We start from the raw sequence: 15,321 nt of genomic DNA on the forward strand, positions 1-15,321 counted from the left end.
TTCTGCTACTGGTAAAAAATTTAGCCTCACACTCTGCCTATATGGTTTGCTGATTGACAGGGTATCTGTTCTTATTTGAGAGCAATCAGGCTATACATAGAATTCCCTGGAAAAGCCAACTATTCTCTTTCAAGACCACTAAAAGACAGGGAGCTTTTTTCTCTGCACTACATCATTGTGCAGGGCTTAAGTAATATTTCAAATAACACTGGTAATTTACATACTTTTAATTTTCCTTGGAGCCATTCCCTTAATACAAGCCAAATATCCAGAACTGATACAGTCAATGAGATTTTATAACTGGGTTATCAGTATGTGAGGGAAGTTTAACATAATTCTGGAAAAAAAAAAAAAAAAAAAAAAATCAGAATCAAGGATCAGTTCTGCTAACTGCAATTTCTTTCTGAAAATGTTTTAACACAGAGACTCACTACAAACATGTTGACATTCCCAGCAATTTCCTGCATTCTTGAAAGAATGCATAGTTAATAGATATTGATAGGAAATAAAGGTAACTTCCAGTCATTCCTGCTACGTGCTTAGACTCAAAGTTTTGTACTAGAACAAGAAATAAAATCTGTGAAAACTTTAAAATGAAGCCATTGAAATGGTAAAAAGCTCAAGTATTCACTCAGTTTATGTGACCGCATGATACTATTACATTTTGGTTAATAGTATTTCCTGAAATACAGTAATCAGAAAAGTGATAGACATAAGGGAAAAGACAGTTCTCTAGGAATTAAAAACCCCCAGCCACTAAGGGGACTTTTGTACCTCTGAAAACTGAGGAGAAAATTCTCATTTTACTTTTTTATTCAACACAAACCTTGCTTACTTAATTTGTCAGCATTCTGTTATAACTTCTATTGGCATTAAAACAAACTCTTGTGAAGCAGCTGGAATGACACAAGGTCTCCAAGGATTTGTCTGTACAAGAAAGTTACAAGCACAACAGTCCCAATATTGCTGCACAAACCAGCTCCCCAGAGGCAGCATTTTGATTTCTCATTTGCTGTCTCAACAGAAAAAGCTTAAGTGGGAAGAAAAGGCACTCGTTCCAAAATAGATATTCATACAAAGAACTAGTAAGTGTGCCTATTCTTGTAAAATAGCTATTAAGAGTTGGTTTAACAGGTATAAAACAAATACATAAATTACGCTGCCTTAGAAGAAAAAGATGGAGATGTTGTTACTGTAAAGCTTCTTAGTAATCAGAGCAGACAGGGGTGCTGTATTTCATGAGATATGAAATACAGCATATTATAGGAATGCATATTATACATGACCATAAAAAGTCCCTGCTCTTTTATTAAATAAAGTCCGTGCCATAGAGAAACCAGCAAAATAATTTTTTCCCTCTTGTAAAATAGGCGGCCTGCTAACACAAAACAACCACCCCCTTTTCTTATGAAACCACTTGCATTTTCATTTATAATAGGGTTCTGTGACTTGTCAACACTTTTCCCAACATATGGATTACATCACTTATCTGTTCAGAACATTGTTTTATGAAGGCTAAATATTCTGGCCCAGTCTTCACTTGATGCAGTGCCCTATGCAATATTCGGGACTACATCTGAATATTCTGGCCCAGGCATCACCTGAATCACTGGCTCACACTACTCAGTATCTGAGAGGATGTGTTCCAAGACGTGCATTTTCAATTATTTCTTCATGTTCAATAGTTACATACTTCTTACACGTTCAATGTATTAACCATATTTTGCTTTTGAACTTCATCACCGTTTTCTCTTCAGCCCTTAATGTCTTCTGCCCTGTCTCTTCATTCAGGTTCCTTTCATCAGCTTTGGAAGAATCACTGGGTCAATTTCTTTCTCATTAAATAATTACCTCACTATTTCAATAGCATGTAGTTTGGAGTAAACGTAATAGTATTCACTAGTGAAAGATGACATTAGTTTGACAGTTAATTACAACTCTCAGGCGATCCTTTAAAAATAAGGTAATAAAAACATCAGCAAAACTCCTTCAATAAAAAAATAATTACAAAACATTTTACTCTTGTTTTCAATTATGACACTATCATCAAAGCTGTAGAAGAAAATGGACCAGCTGGTTGTCACTTGCAGTATCTATCCGATTTCACTTTTGCTCTCCTGTATGGGAAAAAGTAATGAAACATGATTTAGGTTAAGACTAAATATGATTACACCAAGGTGTTTTAGCTGCCTCACAGCATTAAGCATTAAAAGCAATTTTTCTTAAACTTTACTTCAGTAAAGCACATATAAAGCCTAACAATACTTTCGATTTGTTAATTTTGTTTTTTTAAGGAGCTAGAATTGCAATGTCTAAAGTTAACCTTGTCTTTCCCTTCAAATCATCACAAATTGCATTTTCTCCACCCTGAGGAATGGAATTCAGATTCCTTGTGATTTAAAACACTCAACCTCTGATGTCCCAGGAGTCTTCTCCCAACACTTGCAATCATCAGAATAGTCTTCTGCATTCCACCAGCTGAATTAATGCGAGTATTTCTGCTATATATTGATACAAAATGTTTTAAAAATGCAAGACAGTTTCTATACTCAGCTCATGTGGGGAAAAAGATTATTCCTACTAGATTGCATGAAGGGTATTCTTAATAAATCCTATTTCTCTTTAAAATGCAGCTTTCCACTCTCCAAAATGCTTGGTGCCATAGATATTGAAAATGTTAAAATAGCTTGATTTTGTGGTTAAAAAAATGTATCCCTCGACTCTCCTGTACTAAACAGACTGAACAGCCTACTTAAAGCTTTCTGAAACAATTAATTTCTGGGTAAATCCAAACCTACAAACTTCAGTTTAAGAAGTGAAAACGCAGACCACAAAAAGAAGCCAACCCCAGAACTCAGGCCGATCACTGACCCAAGAGGAAACACCCCACCGCATGAAATGTAGCTCTCTTTTGTACCCTTTGTTTACTATAATTCCATCTCTGAGTAGTTTTTAAATCACATTATTTCTTGTACTCCAAAGTACCTGTCAAGCAGCATTTCATGAAAAGTGCCTTCTTTCCTGGCTTTTCTAAGGGCTTTTGTATCTTCTTTGCTTATTTTAAGCTTTTTGTCTTGAAAACTTTGGAATTTCCTTCTGTAAGGGGAGAAAAAAAAAAGTAAAAGAGTGTAACTGCTTTATTGAAAACATTAAAGAAACAGCTGTGATAAGAATCTTAACTTCTATTACACAGTGGACAACTGGCTTAATAAAACCAAGCAAATCATTACAGTACCAAATACTAAGACTTCTGTAGATGAAGATATTCAGGGTTTTGTTGTTTTTTTTTTCTTCCCGTCTAAATGGGAGTAAGCCTTACACAATTAGCATGATGTGGTTACAAGTTCTAAAGTGCTCCTTCTTCAACTACTAACATGGTAAGTCAGGGAAGGAAAGTGTATTGGGTGTAGGTGGCAAGGTGCTGGTAGTGGTGAGCTTCAAGGGTGGTCCCTGTGTGAAAGGGCCAGGGCCTGCCCTGTGCTGTAGCCACTGCAGGATGTAGATGAGTCCATCAGCAAAGCTGGTGGCACCTCTGTGAAAATGTATTTAAGAAAAGGCAAAACGCCACACAGGCAGAAGAAGACAGATAAAACCAGAAGTTTGAGATGGCAGTGTGAATATCAAGGACTGAGAAGGAGAGTGAGGGAGGTACTTCAGGCAGTGGAGTGAATATTCCCTTTCAGCCCATGGAGAGGACCATGCCTGAACAGGAGAAAAGTGGGACAGGAAAGGAGTGGCAGAGAGGTGGTTTCATATATGGACCCATACCCTAATCCTGCTTGGGGAAGTAGGTGGAGTAGTCTGGAGTGAAGCTGAGACTGGGAAGTGGGTGAAGGAAAGTTGGTGGTTTTAATTTTTGTCTTTGTTTCTCATTACCCAAATCTAATGGGAAATAAATTTAAACAGTTTTCTACAAATTGAGTCTATTTTGCCTGTGACAGTATCTGGTAAGCAATCTCCCCATCTTTATCTCAACCCACAAGCTTTCTCATCCTGTTTTCTTCCCTTGTCCTGCTGAGGAGAAAGAGAGTGAAAAGTTGTGTGGGAGCTTGCCCCTTCCAAAGACAGCCCCAAAGAGAAGTGCAAAAAAAAGTACTTGAACCTGCTCTGAACTACATACACATAATTGATTTCACACTGTTTAACGTTTCCTTTGTCTTCATGTGGAACATCATCTTTCTTCTCAGCTTCTCTTTCAGCACAAGTACGAATCTAGTCATTGAGAGAAAAACAAAACAGAAAGAACAGAAAATGCCTCTGTTTTTAAAACCAGAAGTTCCAGGTAAAGACAACAACATATCCTTAGTAATAGAATGAAAGTTCACAGCTTTCAAATTGGTTAATTCACAACAAGAAACAACTGCAATAAAAGCAAAAGCTGCCTCCTGAGAAATATTAAATGTGATCCTCAAAGCTACTGTAAAATCTGACTGCCTTCATTTCGGAGAAGCACTATTACAGTTCTTAGTTTTAGCAGGGGTAAAATGCCTTTTTCAGAGACCGATTTAAAAGTATTATTGCTCTCACAGACACCTACCTGTAACTGAAGGAACACATATTTTCCATGTCAAGATAAAGTCAATATAGTCTTTTTACATTCTCCTACTTAAAACATCTCCCCTTCTGCATATCATGGTAAACCTTCTCTGTCCCTGCTACAGTCATAATTTATCTCTTCCATACCAAAAAGTTATTTCAGAACTATCTGGACTATCACACAGACTGTCCTGCCCCTCCCTTCTTCTTGCCCTTCTGTAGTGGTAATGTATCTTCCTTCCTCTACTGGAAGTACCTCGGTTTATGTAGCTCCACAGCTCATTTACCTTTCTTGTAACCAAAGCACCTGACAGCTTATAGAAAGCTATTATAACTGTATTAACAGTAATTTGCAGCACACAGACACCTGCTTGTTTGAATATCTGTGCCAATTGCAAAGTAATTGTGGAAGTTACAGATTACCTTGATCATTTCTTCTTCCCCTGCAGTTTTGCTTTTGGCTTCTATGTCTCCCTCTTCATTGCATCTAATAAAACGGCTGTTTGCTGCTAGTAATGCCATTTTCTTCTGCAGATATAATATCACATATTGTTCGTATAAAGAGTTTGCATATAATCCATGATTCATAACATATATTCTCTACAATATACCAAATAATTATGCAAATGCATTTTATTCTTTTATGAATGGACATGTTAATAGCTAGTCAGTGGACATACTGGATCCTTTTAAGATGCTTATAGCTGTCCAAAAATGCATTAACTTGAAGTATTCTAAGAGCTTCCAATTACAGAAATGCATTGCAGCTGGGAAACCAGACGTTTAAATGTTACAATATAAAAGAGACTGCAAAAGGCTTTTACTTGACAGGCAAAGAACATCAATATAGATTAATTTAAAATACAGTCAAAAGCTAAGAAAGTCAAATGAACTATTCCAAACAGCTTACATCTTGGAAGACAGGTTCCCACTGCTCTCTTGACCCTATCGCATCTGCACGTCCAATGACAAGTCCATCTGAATTTATACCAAGGTATTTGCCATAACCAGACTTCAGAGCAATCCTCAAAGAGAAAATGCAAATAACTTTTAATTCAAGCAATTCACAATATCTAACACATCACAAACATTTTTTACTAGACAGTGTATTTCAAGAGAATATAAAAATATTTATTCACAGGAGAAACAAAGATAACAAGTATCAAAGATGGTAACATTGGTTCAGTAATTACCTTGTATCAGACAACTTTACTGCTGTAAACTGTTCGGGAGGACTAGGACCTTCATCATCTGAGGAATAAATTTTTCATTAGTTAAGTATGAAGCATCAAACATACAGTATTTTAGCCTGTTAATACTGCAGCTTCAAAAAGAATTAAACGTGGCCATTGCCAAGTACTATGGAAAGCTGCAATATTTTATTTCTTTAAAAATTCCTTTTCTGAATATTTACTTTATGAAAGTAATGCAGGTGCTCATTTAATGTATTGAGAGTGCTTACAGCAAGACAAAATAAAGACAGTCCTTGTATAAAGTAATTTACACTTGAGAATGTTTCAGAATTCTCCAGGTGGCTTTGAAAACCTTCATGTATTTGTAATGATATTTTTTCCACAACAAAATGTACTAAGGTTCAGATATGATAACACAACTCGGTATCCTAAAAGCTACTGGCCTCTCCATCCCTCAAAACCAAAAGGAGAGAATACTGCCATCATTGCTTTGATCTCACACTGGAGGTAAAACACAGCTCAGTGTTCTGGGGCACTCCTTGTCTGACTGAGGGCTCTTAAATTCAAAGTAAGGACAAGCTAATTATTTGACCACATTATTAGCCCACTTGTGCAGCAACAAAACAAATATATTAAGATGAGGATGCAGCAATAAGCCTTGAAACTCATCTGCCTCGAGTTCCACTCCTGAAATGACACCATAAAGATTTTATAGGACTTAATAAAAGTTATACTGCCTTTTATCCAGTAAGCAGTATGGCCTTTAAAAGGTGATCATCTCCAACGCAGTTCAATTTATCGTACACATAAACCAGCAAGAAACTAGATCAGTGAAACTGACAGTCATTAGGTTTAAGTCATCTGCATGCTATGGCTAGGTTTATTGCATTATTTGTAGTAAGCCTCTTTAGCTGTAAAACTACTTGCCTCTAAGTCAAGCTCATTTTATGCTCTTGTGCCTTTCATTACTAAAACTACTTATTTCCAAATTTCCTGTAGCAAACCTTTATGTGGTGCTCCAAGAGTAAACAAGCCATTGTCGAGGGCATGGATGTAAGCTCCTTTATCCATTTCTATAGCTATTGTTCCTGTAATTTCACCAAAATTACGGACAGCCCACCAGTTTCCTAAAATACAAAGAGAGTTAATAGGGTAATTACAACTTCTGATTACAGCAGTTACAGATGGTATTTCTAGGAGTGTCTTCTTTGAGATTTGAAATTGCAGAGATACAACTGCTATTGCCATCTCAAGATCTTTGTGAATTATTTTATAGCACAGAGCAAACTTAACAGTATTGCTGCTGAGCTGGGATGTCTTGCTGCTCCAGCCACCCTGTCATCCCTAGTTACAGGCTCCTGCACTTTAACCCTTTGTGTTAGTCCATACAGCAAGATGATCCATTCATCAGCAAATATACACCTTGCAAGGAAGGTATTTTGTGTTTTCTTTTTCCTCTGGACCATTTTAGGGGCCATATCCAATTACTAGCTTCTCCAATAGAAACAGAAAAACTAGCTCATCTTGCTGTTAAAATACTTCAGGTGAGCTCTAACCTTAAGCTTAGGTTATTCAAGCCAATCTGTGTTTGAATTTTTGAGCCCCACAGAATTCTACCAACATTACAGGTATCCCTACCCACATGTATGACTTAAAATTATGACATTTGTAGCTGTTACACAGTAAAATTTTCTCCTGGCATACCGTTTTACAAATACTTCCTACCTCATTAAGATAATAACTAATTTTAATTAATCTGAACATATCTTTTTTACACATGGTGAATTTGGCAGGTTATTCTGCCTTCAGCTGAAATAATCTTCCCCGTCTTTATACAACATATAGTTATTTGTCTTGTCCTATACATCCTGAACATTCCACTCATGCATATAGAATTAGATTCAACGCATCATCCAAGAAACAAGCCCCCCCCCAGACTCTTTTCCTTTTGAAAGAAGGTTGAGTGAACTAAAGAATGCAGTCAGAAAGTAACTAGTGGCAGAGTAAGCACAGAAAGCACAGGAAATCCCATCTTTAATTTTCAAAGTGATAGTAACAGAAGATGTAAGTCATTTACATAGAAATGCCCTCACTACATAACTGCATTACAGTCCTAAAAAGTTTCTCCTCCTGAAGCACATACTATTGGAGAGAAAACAGGAAAGAAAAAAAAAAAAATCCAAGCTGAGAAACAGCTTAAGATTCTATAAGAACATGCTTCAGCTAAAAAGCTAAGTGGAAGATCCATCCCATTCTTGTCAGAAGTTCCATCTGGAGTCTAGGAAAACCCCAACATGCAAATAGCATGTTTTGAGGCAGTCACAAATCTCTACAGAAGCTACATTTCCTTTGCAAAGCCCTGTAACAACCTCTTAGGCTTCGCCATCCCCTAGTTTCCACACTGTCACGTAATTCTGGAAGGCAGCTCACCAACAATATCAAGTTGCTCTGCCGCATCCTCTTCCCTTTTCCTTTTCTTCTCTTTGTGCTTTTTCTTGCTGCACAGAGAGATGTAAAGAAGTAAGAACGTGCCTCCGACCTGTCCCTTCCCCGGCAAGCCGCACCGAAGCGGGTCACTGACACTAGGCGGGAGCAAGGGGCTCACAGTCCCTGCCCAGGCGCAGCCGAAGGGACTACACAGCACAGCCAGGCCCCACCCTTAACCAGTCTCCGACGGCCCCCGCCGCAGCGGGGGAGCCCGGCCGCGCCTCCCGGTCCGAGCGCCTGCCGCAGCGGGAAGCCGGGGGCAGAAGGTGCCGGCGGAGAACCCACTCCTCACCTCTTCTCTTTCGCCCCTTTGAGGACGAGCTTGGTGGATTTAACGCATGAATATTCCGCCATGTCCGACTACGGCAAGCGCAGAACGACACATCAGGGTGCGCGCCGACGGAAGCCGCGGAGTGACAAACCTTCCCTCCCGCCCGCCCGCGTCCTCCTGCATCCCGCACATGCGCATACTGTTCTGTGGGACCAGTGCGTGGTCAGCGCTGTGTAACGTAACGGTCGCGGAACGCACGTTTTGAGGGGGGAGTACAGAAAAGTTTAATTTCACGTTTAAAAGCGTGTTCCCCGGCACCTCCCCCTTGTATAAGTGTGGCTCGGTGCCACCGGTTGTCCTGGCGCTAAGGAGTGAAGAGTTTACAGCTTCCTGTCCGGTGTGTGGTAGCAACCTTTTCACGTGTTGTATTCAAAAGCTTATCTGACGAATGCACCGCAGAGCCCTTGGCCCTGTGCCCTCTACCAGGGGCAGCAGGCCGTGCCCGAGTGTCTCTGTGGCAAGGGTGATGTGACTTGGGGCTGTGCTAGTGCAGGAGCAGAAGCTTCAAGGTAAGCTTGTGAAGACAGATCATAGAATCACAGAATAGTTAGGGTCGGAAAGGACCTTAAGATCATCAAGTTCCAACCTCCTGCATGGTCAGGGGCACCTCGCACTACACCATGTCACCCAGGACTCCATCCTGGCCTTGAACACCTCCAGGCATGGAGCACTGGGGAAATTGGGTGGAGATTGGGGAAATAAAAGCTTGTAAGGCAACCAGCTACACCAAACTAGGGGAAAAAATGAGGTTTATGGTATTTTTTCCCCATTTTATTAGCTGCTTGGTATTCCACAGAGTAAAATCTACCTCAGGCTTTTCCCTAGGGGCATAACTATCCTTTTCTCACACATTTTACTTTCTCAACAGGTGTCTCTGCATCATTGGGGAATGACATTGATAGCACATACGTGATTAAGCTTCCCATTAGAGCAGTAATTTGTGTTTAGTCTTCCTAATCCATTGTTTCTGCTTTACACTAATGGAAAGGGGTTTGTGCCCAGAGGTTGTCTGCTGATTATATTAGCTGGTCAAGTGAAATATATCATCCTTGTCAAATCTTGTCTAATAGGTACACATACAGAGATGCTTGTATTGGATTGCTTCCTTTTGGTTTCCGATTTCATTACCTGTCTATGCTTGCAAGTTCTCAGCACCTCTGTTGTGGTTGAAACCTAGCTAGACAACTTATTCACTCACTCCCCCCTCTTCTTGCCCTCCCCCTACTCCTGGAGGGATGAGAAAGAGAATCAAAAGAATGCAACTTCCACAGGTTGAGATAAGAACAGTCCAGTAACCAAGGTATAACACAAATCACTAATGCTACCACCAGTAATAATAATGATAAAGGAAATAACAAGAAGCCGACTGATAATTCGCCCCCCCCCAGCCTGACCAATACCTCCTCCAACCCTGCAGTCCGAGCCCTTCCAGGTAAATCTCAGTTACATCCTGGGCATGACGTGCTGTGGTATGGAATACCTCTTTGGCTAGCTTGGGTCAGGTGTCCTGTCTCTGCTTCCTCCCGGCTTCCCCTCCTCCCCTGGCAGAGCATGAGGCTCACAAAGTCCTTGGCCAGACCAAAACATCCTTGTTATCAGCTCTGTTCCAAGGCCGAAAGTTAAAACACGGCACTGCACCAGCTACCAAGAAGGAGAAAAATGACTGCTACTGCTGAACCCAGGACAGCCTCAGAGGTACCTTCTACAACTTAGAAATGTCAGTTTCGGACATGGTTATGTCAAGGCCTTTAAAAATCACTGCAGTCATGGCCAAGTGATAAAGCTTTGTATGGGTAGTGTCCCAGTGAATGACCCTGGAGTTTGTGGATGCAGGTGGCTTCCACAGATAGTTTGATTGAATCTAGGATCCCGCCCCTTCTCTCCAAAATGCTTTCAATTTCTAGCTACATGTCTAACATGACTAACCCCATGTTTTTACCTGTGAAAGCTGGAGTTGTTATACCTGCCAGGTAAAATGAAAGCAACAGTTACGGACTTCCAGGAGTTTTCGGCGAGTCCCCCATTTTGGAGCTTTGGGGAAGAGGCAGTTGGGAAGAGTCAAGGGCTTGTCAGCAAAAGCAATACTTGAATGAAATTTGATGCAATGTGTAAATCCAGAATACTTTTTTTGGTGTCTGTGGTGTGCTACTTTCCTGTTAGTGTCTACTTCTGTTGCAGTTTGTCAGTGGAAGAAGTCATCTCACATTGATCGGTGTTCGGGAAGTGGACAGCTTGAAGCAGTGTGTTGCTGTAGCAGGCAGTATGTGACTTTATTGGTTTACTGAACCTATATCTTGCAATTATTTTTTCCAGTAACAGCTAAAAAACTAGGCAGTACAGGAAGCTGCAGGCACTGATGGACAGCTTGCTGGTCACTTCTGGTCTCTGCATAAAGCTATAGTCAGGGAAGTATTGTGTTAGCAAAGTCTTGTATACAGTCCGGTTGTGAAGGTCCTGCAGATCTTATTGTATGTGAAGGACCAGAGAACCAGATTTCCAAATACGAGACTGAGATACCTAGCTGGATTACTAGCAATCCATTAGTTGATTTCAGCCTCATCCTCAAGTACATTCTGTTTTCTCACATTTCTAGAGGTTGTTGCCTGAATTCTAGAGATCTTGTGGTACGACTTAGAATTTTACAGCCACTATTATAATGGTTGATCCTTAATTTGCTTCCTTGGTTTTGCTGGTAGATACAATGTCTTTTTCACTGTTAAAACATTTTAGAATCACAGAATGGTTTGGGTAGGAAGGGACCTTAAAGATCATCTAGTTTCAATCCCCCTGCCATGGCAGGGACAACTTCCATTAAACCAGGTTGCTCCAAGCCCAGTCCAGCCTGGCCTTGAACACTGCCTGGAATGGGGCAGCCACAGCTTCTTTGGACAATCAGTTATGGTGTCTCACCGCCTTCACAGTAAAAAGCCTCTTCCTAAGATCTAATCTAAATCTACTCTCTTTTAGTTTAAAGCCATTCCCCCTTGTCATATCACTACATGCCCTTGTAAAAAGCCTCTCTCCAGATTTATTGGAGGCCCTCTTTAGGTATTGGTCTCCTGAGAGCCTTCTCTTCTCCGGGCTGAACAAGCCCAGCTCTTTCAGCCTGTCTTCATAGAAGAGGTGGGAGTTATGTTTCCCCTTTACCAGTCAGTGAGAACTTCACTGGACTGCCACAGCATTGACAATGGGTTGGCCACTTAATCTGCCAGTTCCCTTGTTGGGTTCTCTGTCAAATGGGGAAGGAAGTTACCATTTTAGTCAGTATATTCATATTTCTTCTACATTCTCATGTCTCCAGCCTTTTGAAAATTAATTCAAGCTAGCCTCAGCATCAAGCAATTTTAGCAAATATGATTGTATTTGAATCTCATTTTATCATTAAATACTTTTCTTTCCTGGTTCTAAACAGATACGCCTGTAAGGCAGAAATTTTAGTAAAGGGAATATGAGAAATGTGAGAGCAATTATGTAGGAATTAAGAGAAAGCAGAAAGGAAGTTAGTGAAGCAAAAAAGAATGCCTGTCAGCATGCTGATCACTCAGCCATCCTTGCATGCTTACTTGCCCTTTGGTGGTTTGGTTATTTTGGGGTTTTATTTTGAATTCTTTTAAGGCTTCAGTTCTGTGGAGAGGAAATCTGCAGGGGCTCTTTAGAGTTTTCTTAACTCTACTTTAACTTTCCAGCTTTATTTGTGGTAGATTTTATTTTTTGACCACTTAGCATTTGTGGGGTATTTGCATACTCTTGACACAGTCTGACCAGCTCTTCAAGCTATGTAAGCATTTGCCTGCCAGGTAAGATGGGAGAGGATACCTTGACCACTTCTGGTTAAGAATATAAAGCATTTTATAAGAGATGTAATAACTTTAAAGTTACTAAGAATTATGTATGTTAAGGTGATGTTTTTCTTGTTAGCTTTTAAAAAACAAAAGCAAGTAAAACCAGTTTGTATTTTAAAATACATTAGATCATACGATGGAAGTGAGTGAGCTATTTTTCTGTTTGCCCACCAGATGCTGCTATAGCCACGTAAATAAATGCAGATTAAGAGATTTTTTTTTTTTTTTTTAAAGAGTGGTTTATTTTCATTACAGATTACCTTTACTTATCCGCTCCTGGAAAGAATTACACTCATGTGTACATTTTTGCATTGGGAATAATCCCAGTGAGTTCCATTAAGCAACTCACTCTGTGTGAAGTTAAGCATGTTTATAAGCTTTCTCAGGATGAGGCTATATCAGTTATGTTTGCTGTTTTCTGTATTTGCTATGCTGTTTCCCCATTATGAAGCATAAGAGGGAAAGGCAGAAGAGCAGATACCATAAATTTGTGATTTTATTAGAAATGTAGTTTTTTATGCTCCCATAATGTAAAATATATCTTCTTAATTAATATAATTTTATTTGAAATTCACATAGTTTAGGTTTTTTCTTTAATTTAGTGACTCCAGCAACAAGTAGGCATCACTCCAATATACAAAGAAGACAGTAAAACATCTTCCCACAGGGCAAAGAGATGCCATCTATTAGAAGGCTGTATCTAAAATGGTACCACTTTGGCAAAGCTATTTAAACACTAATTTGCTAGTTAGTATTTTTGAAATTAAAACATTCTCAAAATGTCCTGGCTATGATTGTTTAAAAAAAAAAGTAACAGTTCATTTTCTTTATGGCAGTGGAAATAAATGGAGCCTTTGTGTTTGCAAATGTGGAAAACAAATCACTTTTTTAATGACTGGATTTTCCTGCCAGCTTGGAATTTCCCGCATGTGCGTTTTATTTTGAATGCCTGAAGAGTGAAGTCATTTGCCATCTCTCATGTAGATGGGGCTGATTGGCTGAGGTGTCATTTGCAAAATGTGCACGTTTGAGGGGGATCATTACAATGTTTCCGATAGACACTCAGGATGGATGGAAGTGGAGGGCTGAGATTGAGTGTCCATGAGTATTGATAGCCTATTGTCATAAAAGCCTGGACCAAAACTTGGGCGCTTTGGAGTTTCCTTCCATCTTGTTTATTTATGTTAGGAAATACAAAAATATGTCCCCAAACCAGAGAAGCTTGAATTAGCTTTCTTGATAGTAGAGTTGACAGATAGTTTATATGCTTTTATTTGTGCTTTCATTTCTAAGTGTGGAGCCATTGGGAAATACCTAAGCTGCTGACTGGTGTAACAGCGAAGATTGATATAGTTTTGTTTACTCATTTACAGAAGGAGTGCACTCTGATGTGAGTTAGTGCCATAGCAATGATATTTTGATTCTTCCCCAGTGGGACAAAGTACATACACTGGAATGTTGTAGTGATTTCTCATAACGTTCAGCAACTGTTGTGTGATGGTATTGATGCATCCCCAGAACATGATGGTGCATAGCACAGTGACACGACAGATGTAAATAAAAAGCTAATTTGATTCTTGCCATTTTCAATGCTCCATGCTGAAAATGCTTTTATTATAGCTTCTAAATTCTAAATATGTCCTGAAATTACCTTTTTAAAACCCTAAAATGTAGTGTTAAGTTTTTAGCACAGGTAAGTAGATAGTCTCAAAATGGCATTTCTACTTCTCAGTTTATGGTGTAGCAGGTAGAATATTTGGAAAATAGGAAGGGTTTCTCAGCCTGTTAGTAGCAGGATGGAGTCTTAGCTCAGATCCCCCAGTCCTCAGCATCCCTGGTACAGTGACCTGTTTTGATTGTGGCTTCTGAGCATCTTCTGCATTGCCTGATCGCTTTCTGTATTGCTTTCCTGTGCTGTCGCTGTGTAAAGTTTTGTGGCTAAGTTCTTGTAGCTGGCCAGACCTTCTCAATGGCTGCTTATACAAACATTGAGACCCTTCTCTGCAGTTTGGCAGTGGGGAACAGAGCACACACCAAATCCCTTTCTGCTGGACACTGAGGGGATGCAAAAGATAAATGAAAAGGCAACCATGAATGTACTGTAGTCTCATGCAGATGCCAACTCTGAATGGTGTTTACAGGGGCTCAGGCCTGCTGCTATCTTCTTGTCATCCCAAATGGCTTAGCATGTGTCCTTCAAATTCTGCTATTCTTTTCCACTAATTGGTCTGATTTTTATCCTGACATCCTGAAATTTTTTCCTATGTGTATGAACATGTTTTTCTCTCTGCCTATTAGTCTGGGGTTTTTATCAATTTTTATTTTAACTGGCCGGTTCTCTTCCAATTTAACAGACAGGTGAAGGTCACAGCAATAATTGAACCCTGATGAGTTCTGAAACCTGTTAGGTGAGTACGAAACAGACCTGTAACTTCTGAGTTGCAATCTGAACTCCCATCTTACTAGAAATGGGAGGGAGCCCTCATGCAGAAAAGGGTCTGTAAGGAAAAACTCCTAGTAAATCATAGGATACTAATGAGTGAAAAAATATACTGCATTAAGTCCAGTACTTAAGCAGCAACCTATTGCTATACACTGAAATTACAGTTTTTATGGGATGGAAATTTGATTCTGTAAGTTGAGCATATTTGAAGTTTTTTTGATGTTTCCTGACAAATAGCTGGCATGTTTGACTGAAATGCAGTTGAAAACCCTTCCCTTTTTCACTGGGACTTTATGGCAAATGCGGATTCAGCTATAAATTAAACGAGACTGGATTTTGGGGGCAAGTTACCAGCTTTGTGCTATGTGTTCATACACAGACTTTTCCAGCTCAGGGACATGGTTTTCTCTTGTCTTCAGTGAGCCTTGTTTCCCTTGTTGCATGCGGTTGAGTTTGTTCATCTCATTAGGAAAGCCACAGGATCGGTAG

At 39.7% G+C, this 15,321-nt stretch overlaps 1 protein-coding gene across 1 annotated transcript; it reads right to left on the minus strand.

Annotated features, from left to right (window-relative positions):
* Positions 1-1,995: 1,995 nt before the first annotated feature.
* Positions 1,996-8,624, minus strand: FRG1 (FSHD region gene 1). Its single transcript, XM_057420314.1, has 9 exons — positions 8,509-8,624; positions 8,160-8,227; positions 6,734-6,856; positions 5,730-5,787; positions 5,447-5,561; positions 4,960-5,064; positions 4,121-4,212; positions 2,986-3,096; positions 1,996-2,117 (listed from the first exon to the last, which is right to left on the minus strand). Exons 1-9 carry the CDS (start codon positions 8,568-8,570, stop codon positions 2,081-2,083), a joined length of 771 nt encoding a protein of 256 aa, XP_057276297.1. The 5' UTR covers positions 8,571-8,624; the 3' UTR covers positions 1,996-2,080.
* Between the last annotated feature and the right edge of the window lie 6,697 nt (positions 8,625-15,321).

The sequence above is a fragment of the Pezoporus wallicus genome, unplaced genomic scaffold (assembly GCF_028554395.1).
Source record: "Pezoporus wallicus isolate ANWC-B61680 ecotype Strahan unplaced genomic scaffold, APGP_CSIRO_Pwel_v1 contig_5552, whole genome shotgun sequence".
In the NCBI taxonomy this organism is placed as follows: domain Eukaryota; kingdom Metazoa; phylum Chordata; class Aves; order Psittaciformes; family Psittacidae; genus Pezoporus; species Pezoporus wallicus.